General features: G+C 42.7%; 1 protein-coding gene across 1 annotated transcript in view; it reads right to left on the bottom strand.

Annotated features, from left to right (window-relative positions):
• The window catches only part of ZFAND3 (zinc finger AN1-type containing 3), a 131,931-nt gene extending 123,433 nt beyond the window's left edge, over positions 1–8,498 (bottom strand). Inside the window, exon 1 of the mRNA XM_035108144.2 lies at positions 8,094–8,498. Within this exon, the coding sequence (XP_034964035.1) occupies positions 8,094–8,164 (71 nt within the window). The 5' untranslated portion in view covers positions 8,165–8,498. The remainder of the gene's footprint in view (positions 1–8,093) is intronic.
• Between the last annotated feature and the right edge of the window lie 8,372 nt (positions 8,499–16,870).

Raw genomic sequence — 16,870 nt, 5'->3', positions numbered from 1 at the left:
TAATTCACGTGCAGCGAAAGGTCACCAAGGTGAAAGACAAGCACCAAGATCTTCAACTGGTAGCAAACTAGTTTTAAATTGACTATTAGATTATTAGCACAATACAAGTTGCTCAAGGAGACTACAGTGTATTTTTGCCTGAAGGGACACCTAAGAGGAGAATGAATGCACATATACAAATAATGGGTTGTGTCTGGGGAAATCCTGTCACTGAAGATCAGGTGAAGAGATTTTATTACCGTAGAACTCCCAATAGTCCTACCTGCACGTATAACAGTGGTGGCCAACTTAAATGTCTAACCGTTATAACAGGTCACTCTCAATCAACAGAATAACCAGTTTTATTATGACATAAGATTTCACAAGCTAGAATCCACTTTATCACATGCATGAAGTATGATCCTCAGTTGTGCGTATGCATATACATGGTGATGGAGCGGGGAGATTGCAAGCAGTGAAACTAGGAAATGACAATTCAGTCTGAGAAGGAATGTATTATGTATGCAAGGTACACATGCATGTCTTATCACCAACCAACTTGTTTATATTGAGTTAACTAAACACTGCAGTGGGAAAGGAAGTCATTGTCTCTATTCAGAACAAGATGAACAGAGCTGAAAATCTTGTAATTCAACAGTTTCACCCTGGAGCATCCTTTTAAAATTCCTTTGTTCAAGTACCACCACCTCAGATTTGTATCCATTGATTTATGCAAGAACTGGCCTGTTTGTCCTATGTAGAATGCAGAAGAACACTGTAATATTTGATGACCAATATTAAGTTTTATGATGAGCAGGTGAATGAGGTGGTGCTGTGCCCAACATTATCATGTCCTGCAGTGGTATTGATAAAGAAGATGTAGGGACAGAATTGACATCCAAGTTTGTTGCAGGATTTGGTTCCTGGGCTTGATTCCTTTGGGCCCTCTTGATGGTGAACAGTTGTTTCAGGTTAGGGTGCTGTCTGTAAGCAAGAACAGGTATGCTATCCAAAGCTTAGCAGAGGAGTTATTGTTGTCTGGGATAGGTTATAAATCCTTGATGAAACACTGGGGTTCTTTTAGGTAGGAGCTGGAAGTAGCAACAAATGATGCTCTATAATTTTCTCTTCTGGTCTGCCCTGAAGTAGCTCATCCCTGGGTGTCAGTCAGGTCTTGCTGATCAATCCGCTCCATACTCACTCAGGTGTAAGTTCCTCTATACAGGAATTACTCACAAACTAAGTATGCATACAATTTGGACATCCTTTCCCTAGTTTTTCTGATTTCTTGGGAGTATCTCAGTCGGAATGATTTGAGAAAAATTAAACAGCAGAACACTACCAGCAAGTTATTTCATTATTGCTACTAGTTCACAATCTGTTGTTATAAATTATGATTAGCAAATTGTGTGTAAACATTGAGAACCCAATAACTTCAAAATTTGGCTATAGCTAAAATAAGCATCTTTCCACAGCTCCAGGTTGGTCTGTAGCAATCAGAAAACGTTCTTCTGGCTACTCATTTTTCCTTGTTCACAGCTCTATCTTGGCTCCAAATATTCAAATCCTTACCAATAGCCCAATTTTATACTTTACAAGTTTCCAATCAACCTACAGACTGCACACACATTTTGCTAATCTGCCAAGTGTAGGACTGCAGCAGCTTTCCCAACTAATCCAAACTTAGAAATCAGCATCCTTAAAAACAACTTTAGAGTGTTCAAAGAACTTTTGACACAACCACTCTGTAAATCTTATGGTAACCCTGAACAGTAGGTCCATATTACATCCATATTGCAGTGGAGACCATCAGAGAGATAATGGTTTTCCTGAGACAGCCTTCCTTAAACCAGTGCTCTCAGGATATTATGGGTTACAGCTACCATCTTCCCTGACCATTAGTCATTCTGACTAAAGGTGCTGGGAGTTGTAACTAAAAACATTTGGAGGGCACCAAGTTGGAAAAAGTTGGCCTAAGGCTATTTAGTGAGGTGAATAATTGATTAAATCAAGTGAGAACTACAGCTTGCATGCAAACTACACATTTCAAAAGAAGGTACTTCTCAGATCATATTCTTCACCACTATACTAGTTCCATTTCCACAAAGGTACAAATAAATGGGTCTGACCAAACATGAGTCTGACCAAACTGCGGGAGGCAGTGGAAGACAGGAGTGCCTGGCGTGCTCTGGTCCGTGGGGTCACGAAGAGTCGGACACGACTGAACGACTAAACAACAACAACACAAATAAATTCAATTGCCTATTCCAGTCTCATTTGGATGTCTAAAGAGGATAATTCTACTCCAGTTAAAGCAAAACAAAGCACACAATATACAGGACAAACAGAAATGGAAACAATATTAGAAAGAAAGTACAAGTGCCCAAAACTTCAGTGAAGAAACAGCTGCAGTCCCAAATGGCGAACCTAAAGCTTTCCAGCAGGTTATTATTGAATCTTGTTTAGAAAACAGGGGAATGTTTCCACAACAAACTGCAAAAAAATGTATCACTGCAATGATTATTATTCATTCAATGATTGTTAAGCTGGTTTTCTTTCTTTCATTTTAACTATGCAAGGTGTCAGTTAAACATCTGAGATCATGCTCTGTGCTTCCTTGCTGAGTGAAGTGTGGCCTGTGTCCACAAAGATCGGATCCTTTTCAGTAGTAGCACCAATCTCACACTTATCCCTAAGAAGCCTGCTCCGCTCAAACACTGGGTATTTTCTGATGTTTCAGGATGCCTTCTACCCAGCCCTGGAGAGTCTTGTCAACTCTAACACAAATTTTCAATAGCCCGACCTTAGACCTCTGGGACATTCCCAGGGCTACCAGTTACCCAGTGACCTTTCATGTCCAAGTACAAAACAACTTCACTGTGCCATTCAAACAAAAGTGAGCCACAATTTGTAACAGGAGAAACATTTGTTCCCTTCCCTCTCACCTTCTGTAATGCCACCATTACAGTACTGTACTAAAGTACTGTAGTACTGTACTAAAATGGTAGTACTTCAGTTGCCAGAGAAATTGCACTAGAGTTTCCACTACTAACAGCAACAAAAATGTTTTTTGTTTTATGTTGACTATTTAAAATGTTTATTTTGATGCAGCATTGGAACAACTCATACTACTTTCACAGATACATTTCAGAAACTTTAAAAACCAATCCAACTAAAATACATTCCAAATTAAGACCTAGTACAAAAAGCAAGAGTAAATACTTCTGCATGCAAGACCTATTTATTTGTGTGCCTTTAGGCATTTCCCTTACAATACCACTGTGTTGCCCTACAAAGAGTAACCTTTGGCAGGTACTAGACCCAAACATTACCAAGAATTTCAGTTGCATCATCAAATACAGCAACAGTCTTTTCATATCCAAGACTTCTTCGTGAAACAAAAGCTAGATTCAGAAAGTTAACTCAAAGTGTCCTGAAATATACTAATTGCTTGGAAAAGAATTTAAAAAGTATTCAAGACAAAAACCTCAATGCAAATGCCAAAGCCCACAAGCCTTTTCTCACTCCTTTTGATTGCTGAGAACTCAACACACATCCCATTCTCTACAAGTAAATACAAGAGTACTTTTGAAAGTACCTTTGGATATGCAATCCAGGCTTAAGAAAAATGTCCACTGCTGACAACCAAGTTGGTGAAAAGGCAATCAGGCAAGCAGACATGTGCACACAGAAAAATGAGGAGACAGAACAATTCAAGTACAAGTCTGAATATGTCTTTTAGATGAACATGCTCCACTTGTCTCAAATGTGTTTTGAACTTGGTGTTTGTATAGAGGGATACTTCATTAAAGTCCCCCCCCCCCCTAGAATTTAGGATTGCCCAAATTTTGTTTTCTACCTCAGATGCTAGCTTGGCAATGTTGCCAGTCTTGAAATACAGCAGCCATGCCATGTACCACAGGAAAAGCATGTTTATATAGCTGGAACTATGCTATTCTGGGGCTTGGCTTGGTTTGAAAACAGGCATAGGCCCTGCAATAAGTGCCAAGAGAGATTGTGCTCTGTCTTAAGTCCTCAGAAACACACAAGTAAACAAGTCAGTCTCAGAAATCTGAACAATTAAAGGTATCTGGTCTCACTTGGAAGTTTCTCCACGCTCCTTAAACATTCCCTTCTAAAGTATGCATCCTGAGAGATGCTATTGATAAATAGAACTCACTTTGAGTATTTTCAAAACCTAGGTAGACAGTAAGTATGTGGTCTTGATCCCTGACCGTCAGCATTCCTCAGTTCAGCTAAAGGTGGCATTCAGCCAACCAAATTGTGAGATGAGTGGTTATTTGGGCAATAGTCTTAGGCTACAATCCTAAACACTTACAAGAGTGTGAATGAGTGAACACAGTGAGAATAACTTCTGAGTAATCCTGCATAGGATTAAACAGTTAACAGACAACAGAAACAGTGTTAACTGTGCTTAAAAAGGAAGGCAAACCATTAAAAGACAAAACAAATTGCTCACCATTTTCTTTATTGAAAAGGGAGGTACAACTGTAAAGAGTAAGCTAGAGAGGTTTAAAAGTCAAATAAGGATGCCAGTGAGGGTTTCAAGAAGGTGGTAGTAGATCAAAGTTGTTATATCATTTTGAATGATTCAAAGTTCTAAGATTCTGATATGGAAAAAAGGGTTGTTGTCAACATAGTGCTGAAAAGAATGTAATTCCTGTGTGATGGAACATCTCCCCTTTCCTCTAGCAGACACCCCTAATTCACTCTATGGGTTCTCCCAACCCCCCAAAGCAAATCTGGGGACAGGGGGCAAGGGGGGGAGGGCAAGTCCTGCTGCACTAATGTTAATCCTTGCACTAGTTCAAACATTCAGTTCAGTATTGCCCTGGATGTCTAGAGCCTGAAGCTATTTGTTTTTACTTTCAGAACTCTCCTGACAGTTAACCACCAAAGAAGGCCAATGCCTCTGCAAAAATCATGAAGCTAATTGAAGGAAAAAACAGAACACTTATTATTAATTATTATTATTATTACTACTACTACTATATATGACTACTTCAGCAAGACTTGATGAGGTCCTACAGAAGTTTCACATAGTCTGGGGGGGGGGAGAGAATGGCCAACAATGCTACCATAAAACAGGTATCATATATACAAACAAGAGAAAATATAATAATAATTTTACTTATTATTAATGTTGAAGTATGAATCTCCAACAGTACCTCTACAAGAATATCACTATTCAACACTGCTATTAATAAATGGTTGCAGGAACATTAAAATACTGGTGAAATACTATCAAACAGTATGCAGGAAGAAGTGCACATAGAATTGGAGCATTGCCTTGAAGTTCCCACTGATGAATGACCAGTTTATAATGTAGCTTGCCACTTCAGGTTTGCACACAACTGCCTCAGCCTGTCTACAGATTGCTGCACTTTAATGTGTTCCTGAACGTTTCAGATATTAAGCTGAATGTGAAGAAAATAACTGAAATTTTCGCAATGAGACAGACACAAAAGGAAAAGCAAACATGTAGGCCACCATACTGCTGGAAAAGATTTTGCGAAGTTAAATGGTAATCAAATAAAAATGCACTGCTGTTAACTGTTTATATTTGGACAATGCACTCTCTTTCGGTTCTCTTTATTTCTTATTGTGCAAGGTTTAAGAGCAAAAGTGGTTGGGAGAAAACGTCTGGTTGCTAAAACTAGTTTGTATCCAGATGAAGAGTTATGTTAACTTAAAAATATAAAGCTTGTCCAGATTTAACATACACATTCCCAGTCAATGCAACCAATTGATATTGCCCTTCTTCTGTATGTCCATGTTAAACAATGCAAACAGGGCCGGCCCTACGGCCAGGCTGGGTGGCGCAGAGCGCCAGGGCGCCCACCCGCCGCGGAGCTGCGCCCGCCCACGCAGCTCCGCCCGCCACGCTGGGAAACGGGGCAGGGCGGGGGGCGCCGGAGGGATCCGTCGCACCACGGTGCCAGGGCGCCAAATATACTTAAGACGGCCCTGAATGCAAACTGAAAGAACATTAAAATAAAAGCAAAGAGTGCATGATTCAAAATATTGGGATAAAAGGTGAAGGAACTATGAAGGGCAAAGTTAAAGAGAGGTGCAAAAAACAAGCAATTACTCTTCCATGCTTATGTGTACTGTATAGTGCAAGATACCATTGCAGACTGATTAAAGAAGTATATATTAAAGGACCTTCAAGTTTTTAAAATAAAATAAACTTGCCTGAATCTTGCAATTTGCCAAATTATGTAAAAACCTGACAACCAGCTTTTAAGGTTATTTGGGTACAGTAAGCCTGACAGCTGCTGACATTTCCTCTGATTTATTTAGTGTAGGTTTTTATTACCGTACACATATCCCTTCACTGAAGAGCACGTTTTCTTGAGGGCACCATGTTTAAGGCACTACATTCTCTCAACCTATACACCCACATTCATGTTTATTACCTGTCGCAGACAAATGTATATTATTTGTGGTATAGCAATAGGCAACATTAAAAATGATTCTACAAAAGCTTTGATTCAGGTTGAATGGCTACTTACACAAACAAAACACCAAGCTCAGAAAGCTTAGCAATATTCAAATGCTGAGTGAAACACTCCACTCCTTCATTAACATGCTTAAGGCAGAATAGACTATAAATTTCACTCAAAATATATAATGCTTTCTTGAAATCACATATACACACATGGTATTTATATCTGTCATAATTAACATGTGAAATTATATGTACAGCCTGACTTCAGACAGGCTATCCAGCGATGGCCAAACTTGGCCCTCCAGCTGTTTTGGGGCTACAATTCCCATCATCCCTGACCACTGGTCCTGTTAGCTAGGGATGGTGGGAGTTGTAGTCCAAAAACAGCTGGAGGGCCAAGTTTGGCCATCACTGCTATACAATGTAAATTACTGACAATGCACATAACTAAGTCTACCAAGTCTCTTATTCAATCTTCTCCTTTTGCAGGATGCCTCTATTGCAGTGAGTGGAAAACTGTGGCCATCTAGCTGTTCTTGTACACCAAACTCCTGGAAGTATATCCAATGATCAAGGGCAACAGGAATTTTAGCCCAACAACATCTGGAGAGTCATAGTTTTGCCTTTCCTGCTTTAGTCCATAACTCCTAATTCAGACAATCTACAGCTAACCTCAGAAACCATGTTCCTTTTCTAAAAAAGAAAAAAAACACCCCAAAACTAGAAATCAGAATCACCACCACAAGCATTAGCATCACTATCCTAGTTTTACATAGGCCAAAAGGAATAACCTTTATACAGGAGTGGCCTACAAGCTCCTCACAGGCAAGATTACCACTTTTGCCTTTAACCCCAAAAAGGAAGGAAGAGTTCCTTGGTTCTGATGACACTGCGCCACACAGCTTGTGCCATTATTATTCCTCTGAAAGTCACAAAACTGGAACAAAGGTTCTCGTTAACTTTGGGCAATGGGAGAAGCAGATGTGAGGAGAGTTGGAAGCAAGGACTTAAAAGCCACACCCTTTTGGAAAGTTGTCTTGCTATTTCTTATCCCCAACGAGGAAGACCACACAGATGTCACACCTGGCGGGGAGGAGTATATAAGAGTAAAGTTGACACACTGCGATACCTGAAAATTAAAATTACATGGCACACGCTTTAAAAAAAAAAAAGCAGGAAAGGAATAGTGGGGGACGGGGACAGGGAAAGCAGCTTAGAGATCAAACCGCCGAACAGAGAGGAGTGAAGAATGAAAGATAAATGGTAGGCTTCCTTCGCCACTCGCCCCCACCCCCGCTTGGCAGGAAGCGCGACTAGGCCCTCAAGCCCCCGGCTTCCCCCGCCACTGTGATGCAGCCGAGGCAGTCACAGGCCTCGGGAAGGGATCCCAGTGACAGGAGGAGGAGGAGGAGGGCCGCCCTCCTCTTCCTCCAGTCAGGGGAAGGGAGTGGAAAGAGGGCGCCCGACCTCCCCGAGAAACAGGGGCTCCCCTCCCCGAGCCCTTCTCCTCCGGCCTCTGGCCTGGCCTCCCCACACACCCAGGCCCTCGGGACCGGAGAGACCCCATCCCGGCAGCCGCCTCCTCCAACCCCAGCCAGGCCTGTCCCCTTTTGCCCGCTACCCTCCCAGACCACGTACTCACCCCCAGAAGCCGCAGGGGCAGCGGGGCGGCAAGCTGGGGGCTTTGCTGCGCTCGCTGCCGGCGTCTCCCATGGCGGCAGTGGCGGCGGCGGCGGCCGCAGCAGATCTCAGGGCCGGGGCAGGGGGAAGAAGGAAGGGGCAGCTCCAGGCGGAGGGTCCAGGCCGGGGCTCGAAGCCGGGATTCCAGGCCGGTCAGCTGGAGTCGGGCGCAACCACTGCGGCGGCAGCGGCGGGGCGGGTGGGTAGCTGAAGCGAAGGCGGCGGCGGCGGCGGAAAGGGAGGCGGCCGCGCCCTGTGGTGCTTGAGGTGACACTGAGCGGTGGGCGGCGGCTGCCGGGGGGTTGTGACGGGCCCGCAACACGCTAGCCCCGCGGGCGGCGCGCGTCCCCTGACCCAACAATGCCCTCGGCTCCTCCCCCTCGGGGCGAGTGAGGTGGTCTTGCCCGGCCACAGGATCTGCTGGGAGAGGAGTGTACCAACGTCCGGAAATGGGTGGGGAGCTGCCTGGGACGGATGGGGAGGCCGAAGCCGAAACGAGGAGCTGAAGCAAAGGCTAGTGTTACCACAGCTTTAAAGCAGAAAGCTTCCAGGGGCGAATAAGCTGAAGAATAGTGGTTGGGGAAAGACCGGGCATCCCCCGCACCATGATCTGCTAATGGTACGGTCTGAAGAGATTGAGTCCGGGGTGAGGCAGATAAGGCTCTGCGCATGCGGGAGAGCAGAAACCCGGAAGTAAGCGTGAAGTAAAGAGTCACTCCTAGGAGTTTCCCCTCCCCCGCGCTGGTGGAATTCCCTGTCTAGGCAGGAGCGATCCCGGGAATTCCTGTTGGGGCTGCCCTACTGGCGTTGTTCGCGGCTGCTTTCTTTCCCCTCCTCAGCCTTCACACTAGAGGCAGAGGGTTGGAGGAGCCAGGCTGGCTGCAAACTTAAGCACACTTCCCCGGGAGTAAACCCGGTCGAAGATTGTTGGATTTACTTGCTGAGCAAGCATTTGTAGGGGCTGCGCTGATAATATATAGTCCCCAGTTTAAAAGGAATAGATCGCTTTCTCCTCTTTAAAAGGATAGATCGCTTTCTCCTCTTCCTTAAAGAGAGCTTAATGCACCTTTACCAAATGCATGATGACAAAAACCACAAAAAACACAGGTGGAGGCGGAGGTCCCCCAGCCTGTACGTGCTTCACCTAAATTTCGTGTTGTGCTGCTGTTGTTAAAGGTACAAGCGCCTATCCCATTAGTAAACCTGCTTTTGGCGAGTGCCTTGTGATGGCTTTGTGGTACCGGATCTTATAACATTTCTTTTAAAAAAGGTGTAGAGTGTGATCCTCTGTGATTATTCAGAAGCAAGACCCCCTATTATTAAAACACCTGAAGCTGCTAAAAGAATGAAGAATCCAGGACCACTTTAACAAATTTATTCAGGGGTCCACCTGGCACCATCATAAACCATCTTTCTGGCACTAAGCTAAATCTTGATGGATTATGATTAGCTTGATAATGGCCTATTTGATGAAATATCATTCTTCGGGGAGAGGGGTCTGCTGGGTCTGTGGATTATCGAAATGGTATTACTGAAATGTATTGTTACGATTTTGTGCTACACATTTGTGCCTTAACATTTTAATAAGTTGTTTAGAGATTTCTTGTAGTAAGTGACTAATAAGTCATATAGGTAACAATACTAATATTTAAAATATTTTAAACATTGGAGTCAAATGATCATTCACAACAAAAGTAATTAGTGATAACACAATCAACCTTAATTTGGTTTGTTAATATACGATAGAAAACCACACATTTATAGGCAGAGACGTGAACTTCTTTGTTAACAATATTTTTATTCATTTTCAATTCGCACATCACACATAAAACAACATAACAAACAACACATCAACCACGTTGCTTTAAAATATCAAATCAAATTCTTACAGCTCACTCAAAAAAAACTTCCCACATACTACCATGAGGTATCTGGGGGTTATAAACATGATCTCAATGTATATAATCCAAAAGTGGTTGCCACACATTATAGAATAGGTGGGGGTTAGAATTACCTTTGGTCATAGGAATCTGGCACATCAGCTTTTCAGGTAGGGCTATTCTCCATGATCTGGAGTACTGTGCTTCAATTTTCAAACCCAAAGCAGTGCATCATCACATGGCTATTTCCATATGCACCACTGCAAGGAGGAGCATTAAAAGTTCTTTATGAGCAAATGGTGGAGCAGACATGTTCTTTATTCCAAGAAAAGAAAGTTAAGGGGAAGGTTGTAAGTGATTTTGTATATTCAACTCAATTTGAACTTCTTGACATTCCTCAGTCTCACACCTGAATCTCCCATTAAAGTTTCTTTCATATGCCCACTTTCAGGTAACCAGCAGATTCTGATACCATATTTGTGTCCATTTGTACTGTTGTGTAGAGAGATGGGTCTGTCTGAATCTCTATGTACGTAGAATGCAAAAAGGCATTATCTGCAGATAAAAAAATATAACTTGTAAATTGCATTGCTGATGAAAAGCAGTGTACAGTGGTACCTCGGTTTATGAACACAATTGGTTCCAGAAGTCTGTTCATAAACTGAAGCGTTCATAAACTGAAGCGAACTTTCCCATTGAAAGTAACGGAAAGGGAATCAATCCGTTCCAGATGGGTCCGCGGCGTTCGTAACCGAAAATTCGTAAACCGAGGTGTTCATAAACCGAGGTTCCACTGTATAAGAATACCAAATAAATAAGATGAATAGGTGAATGAACATTTGTCACTAGGTATTGCATTAAATGGGAGCTCATTAGGACTATTTTCAAAAAAACAAAAACCTGCAGCTGGAGGGGAAAATAAAGTTGCCTTTTTTTTCCCAAACTAGCCCTGCTCATGTGTGTTTAACAGCAGTCATTATGAAACTAACAAAGAAAGAAAGCAGGTGAACCATTTTCTATCGCTTTATCTTTGTGTTGGAAAAAGTCCTCTTAAAATTTTGCATGTCAGGGTACTATGAAATACATATGCCTAAGCAAACCAGGCCTTGTGAGGACCTTTAAATGCAAGCCATTTGATACTTCTAGTAATGCTGGAAATACCGAGGCAGCAAAAAAGACCTTCCCTGAGTCATTAAGCCGGGGATGCGCTGCAGAATAAATCCACGGCTTATGCTCACTTTACTTATGTGATTGTAACCCTACATGCGGGGGTGGTGGTGGTGGGGAATAAGTGGTGAGTAGGGGGAACTTGTCATTCCCTGTTCTCCATTTATTGATATATAATTTCCACTCACAGACCTAGTGGATTTTCCTTCCTCACTATGCTCTCAGAAAGTTGGAGCAGGGCCCCAGGAAGTTTCCAGAGCTCTCACTCCTCCTCTTCCACAATTACATTTGTGAATAAATAGTAGCTACTACCTGTTTTATCACTATAGCAGCGCTAATTCTTAGTCAGTTTTTATTTGAGTTGAATAATTGTAAATATGAAAGGGAGAGGGAGCTCATTGAAGTCAGTTGGATTAGAAGACTGATAAGCCTGTTCAACGTGTGTGTTTGTTTGCGTAATCTCATTTTTAATTAGCATTTATGTGAATAACCCCTCATCTTTGGATAATTAAAAATAAAAATAAAAACTTTACCAGTTCTATACTCCAGGTGTGGGAGTAGACAGGAAGTTCGTTGCTTCTTAAAGCTTTTTGTACAACAGTCAGAGCAATGTGGGCATGTCTCTGTTGCAGCAGAATGGGTCACACATCTGTGGAACTACTTTAGGCTTGTCTGTGACATTGCTCAAAGAGTTCTCATAAATGTGTGGTGCACCAGATACTTAGATGGGAGGCACACCCACAAAAGACAGTAAGATACAGCTGCAAAGTCTTTGTGAAGCTGTGGTCTGTACAAAGCCCATAATAGCTGCAGACTAGGTCAGAGTTCAGTACCCCAAGTGAGCCTTTGTGACATCACAGGTGACCACAGTTTTACAGTTCATTTGTGAGTGGCCTTTCTGGTGGTTGTGATCAGATGGAGCCCTTAGAGTGCCTTTTGAAAATCAGAAGGATTTTTTTTTGGGGGGGGGGGTTATAGCAGAAAGGTTTTCTCCTTTTTGTGATTGTGTGATTAGGCAGATATGCTCTGAATCGCACCTGGTTCCAGTTATTGTTAGAACCATACAGTATTATCCAGCTGTCTCTTCTGAATAATGCATTCTGGTGCATTCCTTTCCCATAATAACCTCATCTCCTTGCTTATTCCCTACCCTGCCACGTAGTTCTGAAATCGTGGAGCACCAGCATTGACCCACTGCTATTTGTGATCCACAACGATGAAAGTCTGCCTGACCTAATGATTCATGAGCTGTATCTCTCCCTCTTCCCAAACTCGGTGTGTGAGACCATCCTGTTAATCTATATGTATTCCAGAAATCTAACTGGCCTTTAGGGTTGGTTGCCTTCAGCACCAGACTGAAACCAATACACTTCAAATAACCTGGGAAAGGTTGAAACTTGAAAGGGTGTGTTAATATAACACAAAAAAAGAAAGCGGTATTTTTATTTCAAATGGGCCTTTCTTACATTTCATTTATTAGTTCCCATCAACTAGAGAGTCAATGTCTCTTATAAAATGTACTGCTTGCAACAAACTTGGATGGAATCACATGGATAAATGGTGCCATTTTATCCCCTCAGAATTCTATCTATAAGTAGCAGCTGGATATATTCAATGTACGGTACTTCAAGTGGAACCATTCCCACAAGTTCAATTTTATCAGCGCTACTTCAGCTCCTGCTGTGATTCTGCTGCTTGTGTGTTTCTGTTTACCATTTGAAATCCAACAAGATTCAGAGATAGTAAGCTGTAGCAGGACACAGGTTCTCTGTGTTTGTCCCAGCTCATTTGCACCAGGGTTAAGTTTTGGGAGAAGTTGATGCTGTTTCCCCCCCCCCACACACATCCCAGGTGGACTCGATGACACATCTTCCACTTCTGGTTTGGTAGCATGAAAGAAAGCTCCTCTTGAAAGTGGAACTAATTTTTCTCCGCAGTGTCTCTGCTTGTGATTCAACTGTCAGTAGTGCTCCCTCAAGCATCAAGGGGTATGTTGTAATGACTGAAGAACTCCACACACGTGCACAGTAGGGAATGGATGTGCTGAAACAGCCTATTCAATCTGCTACATCAGGGGATCCCCAAACTAAGGCCCGGGGGCCGGATGCGGCCCAATCACCTTCTCAATCCGGCCAATGGACGGTCCAGGAATCGCATGTTTTTACAGGAGTAGAATGTGTCCTTTTATTTAAAATGCATCTCTGGGTTATTTGTGGGAGCCTGCCTGGTGTTTTTACGTGAGTGGCATGTGTCCTTTTATTTAAAATGCATTTCTGGGTTATTTGTGGGGTATAGGAATTTGGTCATTTTTTTTTTCAAAGTATAGTCCGGCCCCCCACAAGGTCTGCGGGACAGTGGACCGGCCCCCTGCTGAAAAAGTTTGCTGACCCCTGTGCTAAATCAGCAGTCGGGTATCTGAAGGTTGCCATACATCCGGAATTTCCTGGACATAACTGGTATTCAGCTCTCATAAACAGTGTCTGGACAGGAATTGCTGAAGCATCCAGGGAAAATATGGTAGGTGTGATAGGTCAAATAGAAGTGATAGCTCAAAATCTCTCTCGTAAAAAAAAAAAAAAAGCTCAAAAACATTTGTATCCGGATTTTTACTTTTTGAAATATGGCAACCCTAAGGTATCTTCATCCCTCAGGTGTGGTTAGGCCCACAGCATGGTTTGACCTGAATCATCTTGTCGATCACCTGACAACTTGTGTCATTAGGTGCAGGGCCAAACTGAAAGGGATAAATAGAGGCCATATTCTAAGTGTGGTCCTGATTATTCCCTTCCAGACACTTGTAGGATTTAGTGCTTCGTGAATTTGGCACCCTTTCGTGCTGCCATGTTCAAAAAGTGCAAAATCACAGCTGGGAAGGAAAAACCAGAAGCATTCTTAAGTGTGCTCCCCAATTCTTCCTTTGCAAGCCACAGGTTCAAATTGAATCGCCTATGTCATACGGCATCAGATGATTGACAGGTGAGCAGCTCCACCCGCCTCTCAAAGTAGCCCATAAATAGTGCCATTTTAGTGGATTATATCACTGCATTTGAGGACAGCTTCAGCTCTTGAATTTAATGTTTCAAGCAAGGGAGACATTGCGCTTCCCTAACTGGGTGTATTCCATATGTTATTTTTATTATGAATTTACTATATCCAAAGGAGCCCAGGGCAGCATATACTGCATTTCTGAGATTATTTGGCAATATTATTGTTGCCTTTGACTTTAACTCCTTTTAAGCAACATGTAAGTCTCAATTTTCATTGGCTTTTAATCATCGGCGTGATAAAGTCTTCATTCGAGCTGTACATACCGGTAATTGAACTATTTAGTCAATCCTGATATTTTAGATCCCCCCAGCTTTTTACTATGATTGTTCCAATTTGTTTCTGATTTCCTATTTTAAGTTAGCCAGAGCTCATTGCAGCTGAGTCCTAATTCCTGTGCAACAGGTGCCTGAGAGGTATATTGTAAAACAACAAAAGACCAACACTCGCAACCTACTGGGTGTGATTCATCTGCTAAGTTAGTGTCCAGGCACTAGGCTGGGAACCGAACACAAATCCTGAAGCAAAACCACATGTTGTAACTAGTATCTTTTTATTTGCAGGTAATTCAAACCTGTGTGTTTAAGATGACATGTTTTATGTAGGTCCTGTCACCAGTGCCACTCTACATGACTCATGTGTAATGGCACCTGTCTGGGCTCTCTTAATTGCTTTGTTGCCAGCAGCGTCTTGGAGAAACAGAGAAATCTGTGTCGATTCTGCATTATAAGCCTTTAAAATAAACTTAAAAAGGAAAGGAAAGCACTGCTGTGGTTTCCTTCTCTCTCTCCTTCCTCAATTTCCACAATTTAATCACGTCTTGCTTGTTAATCTTTTCTGCCTGCCATTTCCCTTCAGTGTTTTAAAAGGGTGGTATTATAAGAAAGATGTGATCTGAGGGAGAAGAATAGAATGCCAACTTACTGGTGCGTGTGTGTGTTTTAAAAAGCGATTACTGTATTTCAATCAGATGAAGGGTCTCTCTTAACAGATTGGAACCATATGAGTGGCTTTCCTCATTTTACGGTAATTTAGCCCTCAAGATGGGAAGGAAGATGGGTGCTTCTTGTGGTCCACTTCACCTGCCCCTCTTTAGGGTTTTCTATAGTGTATCTCTATTAGCAATCATATCACAACCAAAATAAACAAGAAAGAAAATGATTGATTATATACAGGCACAACTCTTGTCTGGTTGTTTTGAAGCAGCAGCGGAAGGTGTTAGGGCCCATCCCCGTAGGGCTGTCAACATGCCCAGAACAAAAAAAGGAATGACCTGGCTGCATTGTGAGTTTGTTTTCTTAATCTTTGAGCAAACTGCCACTTTTTCCTCTGTAAAAGTCAGAGGTAATGATAAAACTTAAGCTTATTCACTTTTTTTACTTCAAAAATTGCAGTAATCAAGAAAACATATTAAAGAGCACGGATAATTTTTTTTTTTTACACAATTTGTATAAGAAATTGTAGAAACTGCCTTCATGCTTCAATCCAGGTAAGTGAATGGAACAACAACAACAAAATCAAAAGACAAAAGGCTACCCTTGAAGATTAACTTGAATAATACAGTAGACTGGTTTTAAGGTGTTTGAGCAAATGTGTCAAACCCAGTTTGTTTGCTTTTAAAATTTGGGCATATTAAGCATCACAACAGTTGCAGTCCAAACGCAGTGAGAAGCTACTCTGTATGCCATTACGTATACTGAAGATGTTCAGATATATGTCTTCATTAACACTCAGTAAGTGGGACGTGGGTGGCGCTGTGGGTTAAACCACGCAGCCTAGGGCTCGAATCCCCGCGATGGGGTGATCTCCTGTTGCTCGGTCCCAGCTCCTGCCAACCTCGCAGTTTGAAAGCACGTCAAAGTGCAAGTAGATAAATATGAGTACCGCTACAGCAGGAAGGTAAACAGTGTTTCCGTGTGCTGCTGTGGTTCGCCAGAAGCAGCTTTGTTTCCGTGTGCTGCTCTGGTTCGCCAGAAGCAGCTTTGTCGTGCTGGCTACATGACCTGGAAGCTCTACGCCGCCTCCCTCAGCCAATAACGCGAGATGAGCGCTGCAACCCCAGAGTCGGTCACAACTGGACCTAATGGTCAGGGGTCCCTTTACCTTTAACACTCAGTATGGTAGAAGAAGACTCATGCCTTCTCTTCCCCATTGCAACCCTGGTGTGCTCCAAGGAGGACAGAGGTCTGGAATATTGGGGGGGGGGGGTTGGGAGAAACCATGCAGAGTCAGCTGGGATGAATGGCGGCATCTCCCATTCACGCAACCCACCCCCAAATAGTTTTCCCCCAATTCCCCACTCCTCTGCCCCACTCAGTGTGTGCAGCATCTTTGAGTTTCCACTGCATTGGTTACCACAGGATACTGGTTTTTTTTAATGCTAAACCAAGAAGATCTTTAATCTAGCCTTTTCTGCTTTGAAAACTATAGGTTTTCCAATCTGGGAGCTGGTGCAGCAAATGTGTATCCTCCCTCCACCTGCCTTGGTCAGCATGAGTAGTGGGCTGTGGGAAAGTGGTAGCTAAACCACTCCATTAAGCCCTGCTACTGGCAGCCAGAAGTTCTGATTGACCCCTACATCTCCAGCTAGTGGGCATTTTCAGAATAATTAAACTTGACCATTATTATTGGAGACTTGTGCATTCTT

This window comes from Zootoca vivipara, chromosome 3 (genome assembly GCF_963506605.1).
Source record: "Zootoca vivipara chromosome 3, rZooViv1.1, whole genome shotgun sequence".
In the NCBI taxonomy this organism is placed as follows: domain Eukaryota; kingdom Metazoa; phylum Chordata; class Lepidosauria; order Squamata; family Lacertidae; genus Zootoca; species Zootoca vivipara.
The sequence above is the reverse complement of the archived record's forward strand: the minus strand, read 5'-3'. Positions and strand labels throughout refer to the sequence as shown.